Source organism: Electrophorus electricus, chromosome 11 (assembly GCF_041902795.1).
Source record: "Electrophorus electricus isolate QZ-2024a chromosome 11, ASM4190279v1, whole genome shotgun sequence".
Classification (NCBI taxonomy): domain Eukaryota; kingdom Metazoa; phylum Chordata; class Actinopteri; order Gymnotiformes; family Gymnotidae; genus Electrophorus; species Electrophorus electricus.
Genome location: NC_137507.1, coordinates 4,855,001 through 4,873,579, shown reverse-complemented (window position 1 = coordinate 4,873,579; position 18,579 = coordinate 4,855,001). Strand labels below are relative to the sequence as shown.

At 41.4% G+C, this 18,579-nt stretch overlaps 3 protein-coding genes across 4 annotated transcripts in view; all 3 read right to left on the bottom strand.

The window, feature by feature from the left end:
- Positions 1-2,564: 2,564 nt before the first annotated feature.
- On the bottom strand, positions 2,565-5,449 carry LOC113578967 (transcription cofactor HES-6-like). The gene is made up of 4 exons (XM_027012543.3): positions 5,148-5,449; positions 4,966-5,052; positions 4,743-4,824; positions 2,565-4,648 (listed from the first exon to the last, which is right to left on the bottom strand). The coding sequence occupies exons 1-4, from the start codon at positions 5,226-5,228 to the stop codon at positions 4,203-4,205; spliced, it is 696 nt and encodes a 231-aa protein (XP_026868344.2). The 5' UTR covers positions 5,229-5,449; the 3' UTR covers positions 2,565-4,202.
- Positions 5,450-7,591: 2,142 nt separating this feature from the next.
- her8.2 (hairy-related 8.2) lies at positions 7,592-9,588 on the bottom strand. Of its 2 annotated transcripts, none has more exons than XM_027012554.3 (4): positions 9,307-9,588; positions 9,109-9,204; positions 8,863-8,941; positions 7,592-8,530 (listed from the first exon to the last, which is right to left on the bottom strand). In XM_027012554.3, exons 1-4 carry the CDS (start codon positions 9,367-9,369, stop codon positions 8,139-8,141), a joined length of 630 nt encoding a protein of 209 aa, XP_026868355.2. In that variant the 5' UTR covers positions 9,370-9,588; the 3' UTR covers positions 7,592-8,138. The 2 variants fall into 2 exon arrangements, with proteins under 2 accessions (XP_026868355.2, XP_026868354.2); XM_027012553.3 differs by having other exon boundaries at positions 7,592-8,533; positions 9,307-9,587.
- Positions 9,589-15,775: 6,187 nt separating this feature from the next.
- Positions 15,776-18,579, bottom strand: part of amotl1 (angiomotin like 1) — a 15,005-nt gene continuing 12,201 nt past the window's right edge. Inside the window, exons 8-11 of the mRNA XM_081723526.1 lie at positions 18,374-18,487; positions 18,062-18,255; positions 17,077-17,637; positions 15,776-16,825 (exon numbers count right to left, since the gene is read on the bottom strand). Of these exons, the coding sequence (XP_081579652.1) occupies positions 16,722-16,825; positions 17,077-17,637; positions 18,062-18,255; positions 18,374-18,487 (973 nt within the window). The 3' untranslated portion in view covers positions 15,776-16,721. The remainder of the gene's footprint in view (positions 16,826-17,076; positions 17,638-18,061; positions 18,256-18,373; positions 18,488-18,579) is intronic.

Sequence of the window (18,579 nt, the reverse complement as noted above, 5' to 3'; positions counted from 1 at the left end):
TGGCAAAAGTTGACCTTCTGAGGTACGTGATTACTGTTTGCTTTCTTATATATCCATCGATCGAGTGTGCTTTAACAAAGACTACTGTACTGTTAAACTGAACGAGAACTGCCTGTACCAATTAGGTCTATGACACGAACATGCTGTTTGAGAAACCGGTAGACTTAATTTCCCAATGCTGTCACATGACAGGTTTGAAATTCAGAAAGGCAGAAAGTTGCACTGGTGTCAAACAAAAGGTCAGCTGTAACTGAGTGCATTTAAACACTGTTCTTATGTGTGCAGGAGAACCTACAGGAGTTGTTGGGCCTTTTGATAATTTTGATTTACCTTTTTTCTCTTTGGTGCCTGCGACGCAGCGCTGTTACCTAGGTGGCGCAAGAGAGCACCAAATGTTGATTGTAGATGTTCCAATAGACACGTTCTTTCTTGAGGAAAAAAAGTAATCTTCCTGATGGCAAGCATATAAATATATCCTAGTCAGATAGCGAGCATAGTAAAATAATTTATTTTTATTCATGAATTCATTCATTCATAGATCCATCCATTCGTCAATTTTACGTGTTATTAGGTACCCATTGAATATTAGGTTAAATAAGCCACACTCATCACCATGTAATCATCAAAGGTTTAGGGGGTAAGGTACGAACGATAAAGAGAATATCTTAAAGTGACCTCGAAAAAAAAAACGGCTTTTCTCACTCGTATTCGAAACAATTCGTGCAATTTCTACATGTCGAAAATATATTGCTGATTAATCTGTTTATATATATATATATATATATATATATATATATATATATATATATATATATATATATATATATATATATATAATATGTGTGTGTTACAGACAAGTGGTGACGTTTTTCTGTTCGCACTTCAAACTTTCTCCTACAAAAGAAGGCGCGAACGGTTGGTCTTAGCTGGCATATATACCCAATTTTATTTTTAATTTTTAGTGGTCCTGTGGGAACTCTTTCACCATATGCTGCCTGGTCGATTAGCCGTTAGTACCTCTAAGGCAAAGGCACATCCTATCCCTTCTGGCCTGGAACTGCTTTCTATGACATTAAGCACTAGCGACTTTAAACTGTTTTTGTGACCCCCACGGTGGTCCATCTGTGCTGCTATGAGAAACCGATGCTGACATTGACAAATCAATGTTATGTTGATTCTGCGTCATGGTCCTGTGAAACAGAATCAAGTTGACTTAATGACTTTAAGGATTTCATAGGATTTCATATTTTGTGCTTTTCCCCAAATCAACGTAGTGTTGAGATCGTCTTAAATGAGAGAGTGTTCAGTTTAACATTCGCTCTAACATTAAGGTCATCTTTGTTTTACGATGCTTTGAGGGAAGCGGGTAAAGATTGGTATCATACGATGTATTTGCATTAAATATTATAGCCTAGGTCTGCGTTAGATGGGCACACTGGACGTTTTTTTCTAATTCACCCGTTTCCATGCCCACATTTTGACTGGAGATGTTACGAACGTTGGGACATTATTTCTCGTTTACCTCTCTTTACTCCATTAGCCCGTTAGCTTTGATCCTGCTCTTCCTGTCCGGTCTCCGTGTCCGCGTGCCGTCGTTCGCACCTTGTCTAATTTGTGTGAGATGTGTGAATGGCCCCCCACTTCCTGCGCATCTCTTTCCCCTCATTAAAATAAAATAATAACACATCGCTGCAGACGTATCCAATTGTTCTCTGCGTTCACACACACGACGTGAATAATTGCTTTTCACTTTTCCTATTCTTCAGTTTTTTTAATTTTTATGTCGTACCCTAAAATATAGGCTATGCTTCTGTTGTAGGTTAAGGCGTCTGTGTTTAACTACTAAGCCCACAATGCCAAATGTCTAGGTTACCATCTCCACGCCGACTTAATGTCCCCCGAAAATAATTAGTTAAAATGATTGTCTGAAGGCCATTGTTGCCATTGTATTTAACATTCATTTCACACTGACTGTTCAATCATGATTTTTTTTTATTACAAGACTCAACGAATTGCTATAGTTTTTTGTCGCTTTTTCCAGACCATGTGCTCGTTACTTGTAGATAGTAAATAGTTTTGAAAAGAGTATTTCTCCTTAGCCTCTTCTACTAAGAGCTCCGGTTAAATAATTAATTAATTCGATAGACAAATATATAAATAAAAAGAGAGACCCTCCCGAGCATCTAAGCTATCTGTCTGTAGGACATCCTCGTGGAGCATATCCTCAATAAAATAAAATGTCGACTACTACTTCTAATTGGACGTGTAAAACGTTTTTAGTGTGCGCAGCAGACAGGATCTACATTACGATAGATCTGTGGACCCCACGCTGACTGACCGTGACGCTCGTCACACCTTGTTGCGACAGAGACATCAGAGGTGTGACTGTCCGGCCTTCGCACAAGGAGTGCTCTGCAGGCGAGCCTTTAATGTGTAAGAGAGTGGCTGAGAGCGCTGTCTTCCATGACTATGCTGTCTGTGTCTTTGTGGCTTTGGCGAGAGACCGGGAGAGCTTTGTTACAGTACACCAGGGGAAAAATTACTGAAGGCAAGATATAGTTTTTAAGTAATTTATCGCATTTGCTGTTAAATAAAACAATTTAAATAGGCTTATTGTGTTTAGATGTCTTCTGAATCCTCATAACTTTTAAAGATAGATCACAATAGTTACATACATTAATAATTACCTTTTTAAAATAATGTAGAAAATCCCCCCATTGCATTCACAACAAAACGAATCTACCTCATTGCTAAAAAGATCTATCATTAGGGAATTTACAAATGCAAATGGGAAATCCTGTGTGATTGCTGTTTATAGTTTAATCCGTTCTTAATTCCATCCTGAAAGGAACCCATACAGTTGTTTGGACAACAAAGGCCACAACCACACACCCCTTCCCTTTGATGTTGTCAAGTTTAACACCACACACAAAAACGAATGTTAATGTTTCGGACAACCTGTGAGACTTCTCTTCTGTTGTTGTGGGTGAACTGATGTTTAATTCAGGTTCAGAAAATTTTGTTCTAATCGTATAGCCTTTCATAAGTGAAAGCAGCTGAGTGATACAAAATGTAACTCAGAAAGTTTACTTTTACACACCTGTGGCCAAATGAGATATTGTGAAGGAATGTTGACAGCTCTCAGCTACATGTATAAGTTCAATAATAATGAATAACTAATTCATAATGAATAAATGATGCAGTAATAACTGATACCTTATTGTGTGGCTACCAAATATAATTATAGCCTACACTTTCCACTCTTGGTAAACATTGGTTAGTCAATTCATTTCTGAGCAAGAGCATATTCCGCAAGTAATTATAAGCATAGAGGAGCAAATGGATATGAATGGATATAAGCGAATTGATACGAAAATATAACTGTAACCTGTATCCGGACAATGAAGTGGCTTTATCTCTCTTGATCTCCCATCTTCATTGATGCTTATTGGTCTCAGTAATGTACAGTACATTCTCCATGCTAAACTGAATATAATCGAATCGAATTAGATGTGTAAGAGTTAATTTGACCCTTTAAGTTTTTACCAAGACAACCATCTCTCAGCAAACACTGAAAAATGTTTTTTCAGGCCTGCTAACATGCTCCTTTTAATACCATAAATATTTTAACAAAAAGACACGGAGATAGTAAAGGCCATCATCATCATCATCATTATTATTATTATTATTAAGATATCTAAGCTATCTATGAAACACAACATACGAAAACTATATAAAACCAAATCTTTTCTATAAAAACATTTTCCAACTACTTATAGGTATTATTGCCTCATTGGTAGATAAAAGACTAAGCTACATAGTCCACAGGTGTCGAGCTGGGAATGGCAATACAAGAATCCTTTACTAGGACAAAATGACTCAAATGGTCATGTCCAGACAAGCTATAGTTATATCTAAGTGGCTAAAAGATGGGTTTTTTAAATTATTGTCCGAATTAATTCGGTGTGTGAAAGAGCTTGTGTATTCAATTTAGAAGAAATCCCCATTTTCTAGAGAAAATTATGAACTCATAAATTCGAGGGTTAAGGTCGTGGCCTCCAGGGATATCCAGGTGTGGTGTCTCTAGTTGTAGAAATCCGAATGAGTAACAGAATTCCTGTTAAGTGTGTCCGTTGCTGATAACTTTTTTTTGTGCTTAAAGGTTTGTTTTGTGTAAAATATTATGTGCCTTCTGGCGCCTTCTACCAAGGCCTCCACATGGTTCTGGAGTAGGTAATCATGGCTGTGTTCCGTCCCTCCTCAGCTGGGGCACTCGATTCGCTGTCGGTTTCCTCTAAATCGGAGGAAGAACAGAAATCTTCAGTGGAGGTCGTGGAGGAGGTCGGGGAGAAGGCAGCGGGTAGGCTGGGCACACTTTGACCTCCAGGTGAGCTCAGAACGGGGCTCAGCACCTCTCCTACTGGGCACGCTCCATTACAAGACGCTGGGTCGGACATAAGATCCAGGAACATGTCCTGAAGATGATCCTCGTTTAACGGCATGCATTCCAACAGGTGGTTAAGCAGTTCTGCCGCTACCACGGCATCGATTCCCGGACACGTCGACACAAACGTATGCACTTCGTGCATGCACTGGATGTAGCCGGCGGCGAACCTCTCACTGGCCTCGCGACTCATAGTGTCAGCTTCTGTAGTCGAAACGTGCATATTTACAAATGAGCAGAAATGATACATTTCCAGTAATGCAATACTATAGGACCTCGAGAGCCTAGCACATCTTACCTTGGGAGCGATTACGCAGAATGTTCTCAACGCGTTTCACCGTTAGTTCAAGTACTTCTGCATTCTCCATCTTTGCCTGCATCTGCACATCAAGAGGGGCAATTACTATCTGTCTAAGATATATTATATAACCATTTAAACATTTTAACCTGTCCTGCACGGAGACGACCTGCAGTTACCGTGATTAAAGCAAAAGATAAACAGAGAGACATAAGATTCTTACTTCGGCATCCGCGAGAAGGTTCCGGAGCTCTTGTAAGCTTTCGTTGATGCGCGCACGCCTTTTCTTTTCCACCAGAGGCTTTCGCGTCTATAAACGAACGAAAGTGCGTCTATTAATTACAGTCCTTCACGCTACTTCATATTCCATTGCTAGCTACAAGGCACAGCCTTTGATGGACCTACCTTTCTGTCACCTTCGATGCCGACGTATTCATCCTCTTCCGGACTGAAACCGTTTTTACCGTGGCGAGCCGCGGGGGCCATGACAAAACTGGGTTCGGTCACCACCGAACCGGTTCCTTCGCCTCGCAAGTGTTTTATTGTGCGAGAGCGCGCGTGTTGTGAGCCTTATGCACAATCCCAATGAGACGTGCTGTTCACTGCCGTGAAGCCCGAGTATGGTTATATAGTACCGCATTTACATAACAATTAGATATCCGCGTGCACTAGCCAGAGCGCAACAGGGCCTTGGTCCCACTGGCCAATCAGCACCCAGTCCTTTGTCTCGGGTTGCACTGGCGGCGGAGCGCTGAGCACAAACTGCTACAGTGAATCAGTTGTTTGGTTTGCGTTGTCGACTGTAGAGATTTCCCGGATAAGTGAACGTTTGACTTATTTATAGCATTTACCTTTTGCGCTCGACTTTTAAAATAGTTATTAAAGGGCTCTTGGTGGAATTGTGAGGGTAGCAACAACTTTTGAACATAAAAGAAAATATTATTTTTTAATACAGTTTTACAGTCGTATGGGCCATTCCAATGCATAAGATGAAAGCAGCATTTTAAGTCTCTATTCTGTAAACAAACATGCAAAGAGCAACATTAAATATTATTTGTTCCCATAAAATGTTGATCACGAGAGCTGTTGGTTTACAGACCACAAATTACTGTCTTTGTTTAAATAAGCACATAGCTGCTTCTTCAAATCAACGTTGGACAACCACCTATCAGTTTTGTTTTTATTTTTAATGACTTATTGCGACGCACATGTTAATCAATTACCAATTCAACCTTCACCCTTCCGCCCGATAACTTTTCACCCTTCTCACAGCGTGCCACAATGAACGTTTCGGGGCGCGGGGTCGCGGATGTAACACGATGCCGACAGTTGGCAGCTGCAGGCGACGGCGTGCCAAATAGAATAGCGCGAGGGGCTCCAGTCTTCAGAGAGCGACAGGTGTTCGGCTGGCGCCTTACTGGCCTCCGCAGGCTGCAGATTTGTGAATTGTACGGGACGTTATGCAGTACAATGTCTTGTTCCATTCACTACATAATGAGTAGTGGACTTTTCTGCCAATCACTAATTTGTTTGTAAGTATAGTCATATAAAATCTCTGTACTTAAAATCCCCCCCCCCCCCCCATTCTTATGTTAAGACAGATTGTATGCCTGCTCTGGTTTTGAGCACAATTGACCAATCTGGTATGTTGGTCTGAGCATTTAACCTGGCATATGAGTTTTTTTGTCGAGGGAGAATTGTTATGTAGATTATATTAATGTTTGTGTTTATTTTCGTAGACTGAGAGTCTTATTGAGTTAGAGCCCTCACAGTTTTTGAGTTGTGCCTGGATGTTACACCAGTGGTCAAAGACATTTCTTTGAGATATACATGTGGGTGTCTGTGTCAGAGAAAGAGAGAGAGAGAACTTTGAAGTGGGCCACATGCCTTCCCCATGAGAGATCTCTTCTGCTCTCTTCTTAGAACGTGCATGTGTAAGAGCAGCTGGTCTATTCTACTGCCTTTTGTTTTGTTGGCGCATGAGCCGATTGCTCCAAAAAGTGATTTGCTAGCCAGGATTTTCACTTGCAATATAAATATTACTTTCCTAATAGTACTAGCAATGAGAGTGCTTTTGGTTAATGTACATCAGGTTTCTTTATTCGGGAAGCCGTGCTTCACGAGGACCTTCAGGATGAAGACCCCCAGAGAGACTGCTGGCCCACAGTTATGGCCCTATTAATGAAAGCTATGTCTGTGAGATTTTTATATTTCTTCCTTTGAGAATTCAAATTTTACACACACACACACACACACACACACACACAAAATACATTAAATATATGATCTGCAGTAAACTAACAGATTAAAATCAATATGATGATGGTTCAGGATAAATTATGCCCCTCAGTTCAGTGTTGGGTTGAACTGAAAATAAACATTAATTTCAAATTTAAAAGCCTTAATGGTTTCATTTAAAACAACCAAAACCAAACCTCAAAATCCCACCTTTAACTTCATGATGGTGGACCTATTGCTTTTAATATAAGTAACCAGAGCTGACTAATGCAGCCTCTCAGTATAACATCTTTGACAATGCATCCCCATTTCTTTGAACTTTTGGCCATGGGTTTGACTGTTTGACAGAGGGCTGTTCATTCTAGGCCTACTTTATTTTTTAATGGACGTCAATAATTCGTAACCAGAACCAAGACAGGTCTTCATACTCAACCCATTAATTCACAGGGGTACTTGCAGTGGTCAGTGTGAGTTTGTTTAAAAACATATGCACGCATAAAAATTCATTTTCAAAGACATTATCATGGACATTCTTTTTTGGTAGATTAGGATTTTAAAATGTGTTTCACTTATCGCTGTGTAGAAAGTCAGAGTCATTCCAAATGCAAATATTAATGCCAAACATTTATTTATTAATAATGGGTTAATAGGCTTACATACAACATAGAGGTCACAAGCTCTACAATATGAATTAGCCAGCTAATAAAGAGCTAGCCCTGAATATGACTTAATTGAATAAATTACAGTGTTAATCCAATAAATAACAGGAAGATTAATAAGGGCCTTCTACATTCAGGCTACAGTGGCTTTACTTCAGACAGGAAGCAATGAGGTTCGAAAAAGACAGCTATTCTGGACCAGAACCACCTCCCACATACTCACCAACAAGCATATCTATAAGATACATAGTAGAGGAGGGTCTACCACAGACAGCATACACACACACACACATGCTTAGTGCATACACACTCATGCGCAAAATGTGGTGAAAATAAGATCACTCAAACACAGAGAATGTAAGCATGTACAAACTTGCACCTTTCACAGGAAGTGATAGGTATGTGTATATGGTATACATTACAGCATGAAAATAATAACATGTAATGTATACACTGCACAAGACTAATGTACACACACCCTATTAATGAGCACAAACTCTCACCAGGGCCTCCACATTTCCAGAGTTGTCAGGTGTGGGCTCTCAGTGGGATGTGGCCTGCTCATGGGGGGGGTGCCATGGTTTTTAATGGGTGGGGCTGCTCTAGTACCCATGGCAGGGGAGGCGGGGCATGACCTCAAACTGTCTACCTCGTTTACATGGATACAGACATGGTCACTATGGCTGTAGGGGCCACTAGTAAAGCAGGGTTTGGGATGCTGAGACCCATCAGTAGCTGCTCTGGGCAAAGACTTGAGCAGATGGTTAAGGAGGCGAGAGCCAAGTGTTTTGTCCATCCAGTCACAAGAGAGCAGCAGGTTGTGAACTTCATGCATACACTGTATGTATCCGGTGCTGTATCTCTGCTGGGCCTCGGAGTCCAATATTGGCTCTGCTGAAAAGAAAGGCAGCATACAGAAACAAAATTCATTCATCTATTTCTCCTGCTAATAAGCACAATATGTGCTGTTTCATAACTTTAATGTGCTCATTATGTACATAACATTTTCTTGAACTCCAGCTTCTTTCAAAACCTAATCTCAATGATTTCTGTTGTTTTTCAGTAGCAATAATGACACATGCTGGTAGCTTCGCGAAACTGCAATCTATTCATTTACATTTACATTTTACATTTACATTAATTCTCAGTTAAGGCTTAATCGTGAGATAGCGTCACGCGAAGACACAAAATTTGAGCTTGGGCTGGGTTTAGAGTGCACTCACCACTAACTTTATTCCTCTGTATGTTCTGTAGGTGTTTAACAGTCATCTCCAGAATGTCGGCCTTTTCCAATTTTGATTGCTGTTTATGGGTAACAGCATACGTTAAAACACGGGGATAGTCTGGCATACAGTTCAAACATCCTGCACTTAAAATGGCGTGAAAACATTTCTTAAAGGTTTGCTGAAGTTCAGTGATATGAATGAAAAGTGTCGTAATTAATTTTTAATATGTTAAAATAGACTTACATCAAGTCTAAAGACTCCAACCACCGTCTCTCTTAGCTGATCCAGACAATGGTTTATCCTCTCCCGTCTTTTCCTTTCTATTAACGGTTTTCTCAGCTGAAAAGATGAACAAAAGTCAGGGAACAAGAAATGAAGTATGGAGACTCAATGGCATCACACAAGTCAAGAGATGCGGGGAAAACTTTCCAGGGAGCCTACCTTCCTCTCTTCTTTGGCGTTCGGGTGTCTCTCTGTGTCCTGGCTAAAATTCGTCGCGGTCATTTTCCGTAGTTTTAACGTAAAACTGAACCACAGCCTTTATATCCAACAACCAGCGAACTGTTTCCTTTCTGGGGTCTCTGTTGATGTTCTTAAGGCCCTCCGCGCTGCGCATGCCTCTTATTTATAGTGCGACAATTAGCATTTGAATACGCGATCGCTTTGGCTGAGGTATTTTCCCACACGCGGGGCCGCGCTCCCCACATCGCTCACAACTGACAGGTCACCGCCTCTATTCAATACATAAGCTCCAACTTCTCTCTCTCTCTCTCTCTCTCTCTCTCTCTCTCTCTCTCTCTCTCTCTCTCTCTCTCTCTTCTCTCTCTCTCTCTCTCTCTCTCTCTCTCTCTCTCTCTCTCTAACACACACACACACACACAAACGACAGATGTTCAGCCTGGAACCATTTCTCCTTCTTCGCCCCTGAGAGAAACTACGTATTCACCCGGTGCGTCATACGACGCCGGAGCATGTCCCCTTGGGAACCTGGCATTCCCAGGAACGAACAAGGGCGTGCGGCTACAGGCCAGTCACCAGGGACCCGGTAACCATTCACACCCTGTGTTCACGAGTCTTTTGTCGTCTACCTGATCCGGGCGAAACCAATCTCAATTCCTACAGCATACAAAAAAGCATCCTGAGTCATTGTCAAGTGGGTGTATGGATGCAGCTGTGCAGGCACTGTAAAGAGAACAGCTATCTATAAAACGAAGCTTCATTCCTTTTATCTTACACGATTTTAGGATGTTTCAAGATATTAAAAATACCATACTAGCTACATATCAGCTTCTAAATATTTTACAAATTATAAAATTGTTGGTAATACGTAGAAACCTAAAAGTTTTCATTGTGCAGTTTTCTTTGCCCTTTCACCCGCCGACGTGTGACAGACCTACTACTGGAAATGTAGATTTGCTTTAGATGCCATACGTAAGCTGTACGGCATAAAGTTGACATCTGCGGTCAACTTTCCCCATTCTTCTACAATCAAACGGCGAGTGCGAGCAGATGTCAGGGGGCCTCGCTCGGGCAGATGTCTCTTCGTTCTCGCCTTGGAATCCATCTCGAGCGCACCCTCAACTGACTTGAGCCACGCGAGTGCCAGGCGAGCGCACAAACGTGGGAAATTCGGTCGGACAAAGGCACGCATTGATCCGCACCTAATTAGCGTGAAAGAGGGAGTGACCTCGCGCCTGGAAGAAGGGGGGACTAGGAAGTGTCCAGTGCAGTGGGCAGCAGGTGTACAATGTCGAGAGTAGGCGGCGGAGGGTAGAGGGATGAGTGGGGGAGGGGGAGAGGTCAGTGTTCAAGTGTTTGGTCTTGTTGCCCCTGTACAACTGGTTACTGGTGTGTGTGTGTGTGTGTGTGCGTGTGCGTGTGCGTGTGTATGTATAAGAGCAGGGACGGGTAAGTGGCAGGTGCTGTTTTGATAGCAGTTGTGCTGAGAAAAACATTCTTTGAAAGCACTTCACATTTAGTGAGTCCAGGAAAGCATGGCCTGCTAAACCGAGTCTATTTACAACAAAGACATACTGAACCATATCTTGACATATATATATATATATATATTTGTAAAATCATATGTCCACAGAATACAGATATATCAAATGACATGCCTGTGTTAGACATATAGCCATTGTAATCTTTATATTGTGTTCACTAAAGCTTAACAAGCCAAAAACCATTTTAATTTTTGGTCTAAATCAAAAAAATGTAAAACAGTAGTAAAACCGGAATAGTAATCCAGATGGATTAATGCACGCATTGATCCGTACATTAGTATAGGTGCACAGGAAACATAACTGCGTTTCATTAAATTGGCTGGTGTACTGCCAAGACTTATTGTATACCACAGCTGTATACCAGCAACTTTATTAGAAACATTTAATGATAAGATATTAGAAACATCTTGTGAGTGCATAGATAAAGACTATAACCCCTCTGCTGTCATAGTTTGTGTTAGCGATCCTGTAGCATTTAATTAATGAAGTTTCTCACCCCTAGACTCTTGTTGGGTGGACTGTTTTGCGTGGTCAACTGGACAAGCACGTGGACAAGCATGCATAAACTGTGGACCGCTACATACTCACAAATTAGAACTTGTGTACCAGTTACACTGCTCCTATTTCATTTCGCCTTTTAACGTTTCTTTTCGAACCTTGCTAGTAAAGAATATAATCTCCTACATGAACTCCCGACTGGACCAAAACGTCGCTTTGAAGCACGAAAATCACGTTTTAAATTCACTGTAAGCGCTGCTAAGAGCGCACGCAAAGGGAAAAGAAAAGCTTCCCCAGAGAGCTTTTCAGACAGACGCTGTGGGTGAAGCAGTGCGAGCGCTTTCATCTTATTATAGACCACCATCTGGTCACTCGTCGGACTGATTCAAAGATCGTGGGGGAACAATAACTTACAAAGGCGCCTTTTCATCGTATTCGCTGGTTGCACGTGGGGCCTGCCTACGGTTAAGAATAACGACAGCGTTGCTAATAACTATACGCGTGGCTGCAGGCTGGAGATAAATCGTTTTTCCACTCATTAATGAGAATATCCTCCACGCTTAAATTTTTTTTTATATATACATTTTCCTGAATTTATCCCGCGTCACATAAACTAATTAGATCAAATAATCCTGAATAAATTAAACTGACAAATTAGACCTTAATTATTTACTGAAATGCTCATTAAAGAGCATTCATCGCTTTTTAATGATAAATACACTTAGGATAATCTGTTTTTCAGTCTATCACTACATTCTACACCGTAGGCTACAGCACCTTTGCACAGGATGTCTCACTTTAAACATTTCTACCATATTTATTTTTTATGACATGTAGTTCATCTTAAGGCTCTAAAGTTTTATATTTTATAATTTGATTTAAGACAACTATCAGTAAGTTGTTGAGCCATATTATTTTCTTGGGGTGCACTGGTCATCCTGCAAATACAAATGGTCAGTCATGCTCTCTTAGAGGTTATGATAAGTTTTTATGTAATACAATCATTAGTAATTGTGCACAGGGCTTCAGTATTCATGAAGTGTACTGGCATTTTCGCTTCATCTTTAACTTCTAATGAATAATAAATTGATGTATGCAACTGAGAGTAATCAAAGCCTGCTTAAATCTACGTGTGAACTACATAGGAACACAACTATTAGCATAGCAGTAAAGAAATAAAGTAGCACTCAATAAAAAAAAACAACATTTGAAAGTATTCGGATCCCCTTTTATTTTAGGGTCCTCTTATTGCTCTTAACAGTGTTTCCACATAAATATCTTTAGGCTCCCTCTCCTTCTTTCTGGATGTTCTAATAAAAGTCTAAACAAACTTCAGTTAGTTCAGAATATGGTAATAGGCCTTACAAGAACCAGGAAGTTTGATCATATTATCCTGGTATTATTGACACTGCATTGGCTGTCCGTGAAATTCTGTAGCGTTTACAAAATGTTGTTACTGATATGTAAGGCTCTACATGGCCTTCTTCTTCAGTATCTAAGTGAACGTATTTCCTATTATAAACCATCATGCCCAATTAGAGTACCGAATGTGCGGAGAACAGCGAGATTTATTAGGGCAAATCCAGAGTCATACTCCAGTAGACCAGGGTCATAGGGCCAACATAGAGAGTTTGAGAATACATGATAAACAAGCAAACAAAAGCACACGAAGGCAAATAGGGGAAGCAGGTTATAACAGAGGCTAGGAAAAACTTAGAGACTAAGAAACACGAAGGATAGGATAAAAGTACAGACTAGGATACACGGAGTCCACACACAAACTAGACTTCCACTACAAATACGGGTTTTCATAGACATACAGACAATGAACAGTCCAGACACAGGGAACAAGACAGGGTTTAAATACATTAACTTAACAAGGCTAGAAATGAGGAACAGGTGAAAGTAATGACAGGTGTGGAAAACCAAACGAGGGGCGGAGAAAACGAAGCTAAGGAATGAAACCAAAACGATACACAAGACAGGGAAACCATGGACCATGGAAGCAAGGAGGGACCAACCGTGACACTAGGTTGAAAGCTTATTTGTCAGGATTCTGTAAATTAGTTATCATGTTAGATGGTAACTAAAATGGTGCAGATTGAGAATAAATAAAGTGAGTCCTTAAGAGTATTGTGTGTGGTGGAGCCCTACCTGGATAAGTCACAAAAACACACATCCCTTAAATACATAGCATTTAAAACACACATACCCAAATATCCTAGAATGTCTCTATTACATACTATAACTTAATAATTACTTATTTACTTAATTTTGAATTAGGTATGATGTTTGATTATCAGTGTGTTATTTATTCATCTGTTTCTCTTCCTCTCACCTGCTTTCTCTTTCCCTCTCTTCCTTTCCTCCTCTTTCCGGCTCTCTGCACATCCTTATTCTGTTAGGTTGGGACGATGTGGGTGGAGTGTGAGGATTGGTGTGGGACAAGAGCCGGTGCACCGCTACATTAATATAATGCACTATGTACTATTATATAAGGTCATTACCTGAATCAGATTTAAAGGGAAAATGCAGTGTTGTCCTCAAAGTTGGGCTGTGGTGTTGCCGTTCAGATAAAAATGGTGCTGATCTTGGGGTTTATGGACATAAGAGAATAAAGGTAAACCAAGACGTGGGTGCTGTCGTCTTGCTGCTTTCGTGAGTTCAAGCAAGTTTGCCGTCGGGTTTGAGCCCTCATGTCCGTGCTCCCTTCTGGCACTCCCCTTTTAATGAAGCTGCTATAGCTAGTTCTGCAAGAATCCCTGCTCTTCTCTGTTGATCATATATACCTATCCAGTGCATGCCAAACACAGTTAACCAAGCCCGTTTCTTTTTCTCTGCTGAGATGTACAACTTCCTCTCTTGTCTCTGATGCTGATGCAAGCTTGACCTTGAAGAGGTTTCCTGGTCATCTACCCTTCGGACCAACCTGACTACTTTGGAGCCTCCAGCTGTACCTGATTGGCTCATTTGCTTGGGCCACGTGCTCGTCTGATGAGATTAAATTAATAGTCGATCAGCACTGCCATTGGCTCTCCTCCTAAACTGTGTTTAGATGTTTCCTGAATGGAACCTGACTGGAAGTACTAATTGTTTCTCACCAAATCTGACAAACATTTGTTGGTCATTTCTGAAGTTGTATAAGATACTTTTATAAGATGTATAGCAAGTTAAAAGCAATGTTATTCATCATGTGTTGATTAGTTTGTCATCCGGTGTTGACCAGAGGAGGATAGGTTCTTCCTTTAAGCCTTGGTTCCTCTCAAGGTTTCTTACTCTTGTTCTCAGGGACCTTTTCCTTCCCACTGTTGCCTTGGCTTGCTCCTTTGGGGATTGGACCTGGAGTATGTTTACAGTTAATTTCTGTAAAGCTGCTTTGTGACAAACGTTGTAAATAGCACCATAAAAAATAAAATTGAATTGGAAAGACTGCTCCTTCTCCAGTTAAATCACTTTTGGCCTCCAGTTTTTGTGCCCTGTCAGTTGCTGTACACTAATTTCATTGACTGTAGTTCTGGGAGATTTTTGCTGTACCATTGTAGTAATACAGATGTGATTTACATTTATGGCATTTGGCTGATGCTTTTATCCAAAGCAACTTTCAATTCTGACTGAACACACCTTGAGCAATTGAGGGTTAAGGGCCTTGCTCAGGGGCCCTCTCTGTGATGCAACATATCCAGGTAAGGACTGGCACCCATTCATTTGCTGTTGTTATAAGCTTGTGGCTTATGGAATCATTCTTGTCACTGCTCTGTGGCTATCCCGGGATGATGTTTTGTGTACACTCAGTTTGTGAATACACAATGTCCAGGACTATATTGCAGACAAAATGTGCTTAATTTTCCTTGTCACAATCTTGCCTTTGTATCCTCCAAGCAATCTATCTCCTAAATATTAGACAGGTCACCATAATCTCTGTCCTGAAACAAAAACATACATGTACCAACTTTTTTCAACTTTTTTGCAATGCCTACTATTGTTCCTTTGCTAATTATAATACATTATCTGTCTACACTAATTTTAACTGCAAGAATATGTGAAAGCAGTCAGTGCTAAGTTATTTTTCAGCATCTATGTATTTTTTCCTTCCAAGGTGCTAGCAGTTTGTGTCTGAGCCTGTAGTTTGGTTTCATCTGGAAAGAAAACTTAAAAACCTACTAATCTGTGCAGGAATGTTATCGTGAGCCTGAAATTCAGATGTACTTGTCTGTAGGTTGATGCACGTACAGTTATATTGGACTTTCCCTGTTTATCTGGTCAACAGGTGGCAGTAAAACACAGCTGGATGTTGGATAAAGCTTGAACCACGGCCTGAAGGATGGTAATGATGCACAGAAAAATACACATGGAACAAATATGTAAAAAAACACTTGTGTGAGTATTTAAACACTGATAAGGCACCAATATTTACTGCAATATTTAATCAGACAACTGGACACCACATCAATTTTTTAAGGAAAACAAAGGCTGCACAACATGTGTATATACGTCCACTGTATAGATCTAACCTGAAGGTCCTAAAGCACTAATGGGTGGAATGGTCTAACAAAAAGCAGCAAATTAAACACCCAAACAAAGCTTGATAATACAAACAAAGATGAGGGGACAATAAATATCCTCTTTCATTTACCACAATCATAACCCAATGATTAAAAATATGTGGTATGCAAATTTATTTTTATAAGAGCAATGGTACCCGTTAAAAGCATTTTTGCCAAATAAGGCAATAGGCACAACCTATATAAATTATGACACTGTATAGCTAATACAGTAATATGACATCTTAAGCCATACTGGCAGGCTATTTCCCCAGTTAGGCTAAGCACAAGTGCAGACACACAAACCCACACAAACCCACACTGCGTCATACGGCAACCTCTCGTTGTCGGGCCACATTCAAACTAGCCTGAAATATTGGCCGTCATTGGCCAGCCAACACTAATGACATACTGTCATCAAAATAATTTACTGAAATCAGTTAAAAGCATGTCAGAGGCTGACAGAACTGTGGAAGAACAGAGCAAAGGTACTCAAGAGGGACTACACCTGAGGCTGTCCCATTATTAACTACACTGAACTGTGTCAGACTGACATTGGCACTGTTGCTCATCAAGGTAAAATGCTTTCATTACTCGCATTAAATACACTCTTGCTCCTTTCATATACTCTGTCTGTCTGCCTGAGTATCTCTGTGCACCTTTCACTCTTTTGTCCCCTCTTGTTGTCATTATTAATGCTTCATGTCTGCTTCTTTTACCTCTCTCTCTCTCTCTCTCTCTCTCTCTCTCTCTCTCTCTCGCTCTCTCTCTCACTTTCACTCTATCATTAGATTACATTACAGGTGGTGCAGCATCAGATCAGAATCTCCACCAGGTCAGAGTCAGGCAGTCTGATCTTCTGGCCTGCACTTGTTAGAGCTCGACTGTCTGGAGACTTGGTCTGAGTGGGTGGAGAGTCTACATGCAAACACACACACACACACACACACACACACACACACACACACACACACACAAAAAAAAAACAAAAACAAAACATGCCTGAACCATATGAAATAACGCATTTAGAGTTTTAAAAAAAGGTTATCATGTTAATGGCTAAAATTAATTATACAAGACCAACAAGGTCTTCAATTCATATTTGCTCATTTGAATTTGGTCTAGATAAGGAGTTAAACACAATACACACTTTCTCTCTCTTCCCTCACCTGTCTTCCCTGTTTTTGCTCGTCCTGTGGGTGGCATGGCTCTGACCGCCTCGGGACTCCGCCCCGTCTGGGTGCTGCTGTCTCTGCCGGATGATTTAGAATGCAGGGACAGAAGAGGTGTGGAGGGCAGGGAGGAGAATGTGTCAGGGAGTGGCAGAGGAGAGGGGTGGAGCATGGAGGGTAGGGGCAGGGTGGCAGAGGAGAAAGGGAGAAGGGAGGCAGAGGAGGAGGAAGAGGTCATTGGCGATGGAAGAGGGAGAGAGGAGGCAGACAGGGGAGGAAAGGAGGGCGCGAGGGAGGAGGCGAGAGGGGGCGCGAGGGAGGAGGTGAGAGAGGGAGCGAGGGAGGAGGCGAGAGAGGGAGCGAGGGAGGAGGCGAGAGAGGGAGCGAGGGAGGAGGCGAGAGAGGGAGCGAGGGAGGAGGTGAGAGAGGGAGCGAGGGAGGAGGCGAGAGAGGGAGCGAGGGAGGAGGTGAGAGAGGGAGCGAGGGATGAAAGCGAAGCCGAGAATGAGGGGAGAGAAGCAGGAAGGTGTTCGACACTCTCTTTCCCTAGCAGCACGTCTGAAAACATAGTGACATGACAGTTAGAAGAGAAAGAATCACGCTGGGACACACACACTGAAAGAGTGGCTGGGAATGTATGTGGGAGTGTATGTGTGTGTACAACTGACTATGCGTGCACTCTTGCATGTACATGTGTGTGCATTTGCTTTTGTACATTTTCAGGACATTTGACCTGATAATGTATGAAACCCAGAGAAAACTACATGTAACCAGTTCTGTCAAGACCAGTAAAATTATGGTCCTGACAAGGTAAGTGCTTTTTGCAAAAGATATTTTTTTCTTGGTTCCAGAGGTTGAAGTTAGGATTAGGCTCAGAAATATCCCTATAATACACAGGTAGTACACAATATATACGTGAATTATGTATGACTTCAGCTAAAAACAATCTTGTGTGTATGAGTTTGTCTGTGTGTGTACTCACAAGTGCTGCCTTTCCAGCTGGGCATCTCTCTGCACTCTGTCTGCGAGGTCTGGCGGGAGTGCATCCCTGTTGCTATAGAGATAGAAGGTACAGAGCGGGCAGGGCGAAGTGGAGTGGAGTCTCGGCGTGAACGATGCTCCATGACTTTGATCATAGCCTTTTTCTCCAACAGCTGAGCATGGAGGTCCTTCATCCTTCAAATACATGAATGCAAATACCAACACACATATAAGTGCAAGGTTACATGTACATAATTCAGATGAGTAGGTGTGTATATTTTGTACGTGTGGATGTGTGTGTGTGGGCTGGCACCTGGTCTCTATGTCCTGACAGTGACGGCTGTGTGTTTTATCTTCTCCGTCATGTTGCCACAGACATCCGTCACTATAACTGCCACTGCGAGAATGCTGGATAATGGTAGTGTCCCTACACACATGCGCACACACACGTGCACACACACACATACACACACACACACACACACACACACACACACATTAACCTTTCCCATTTCTTAA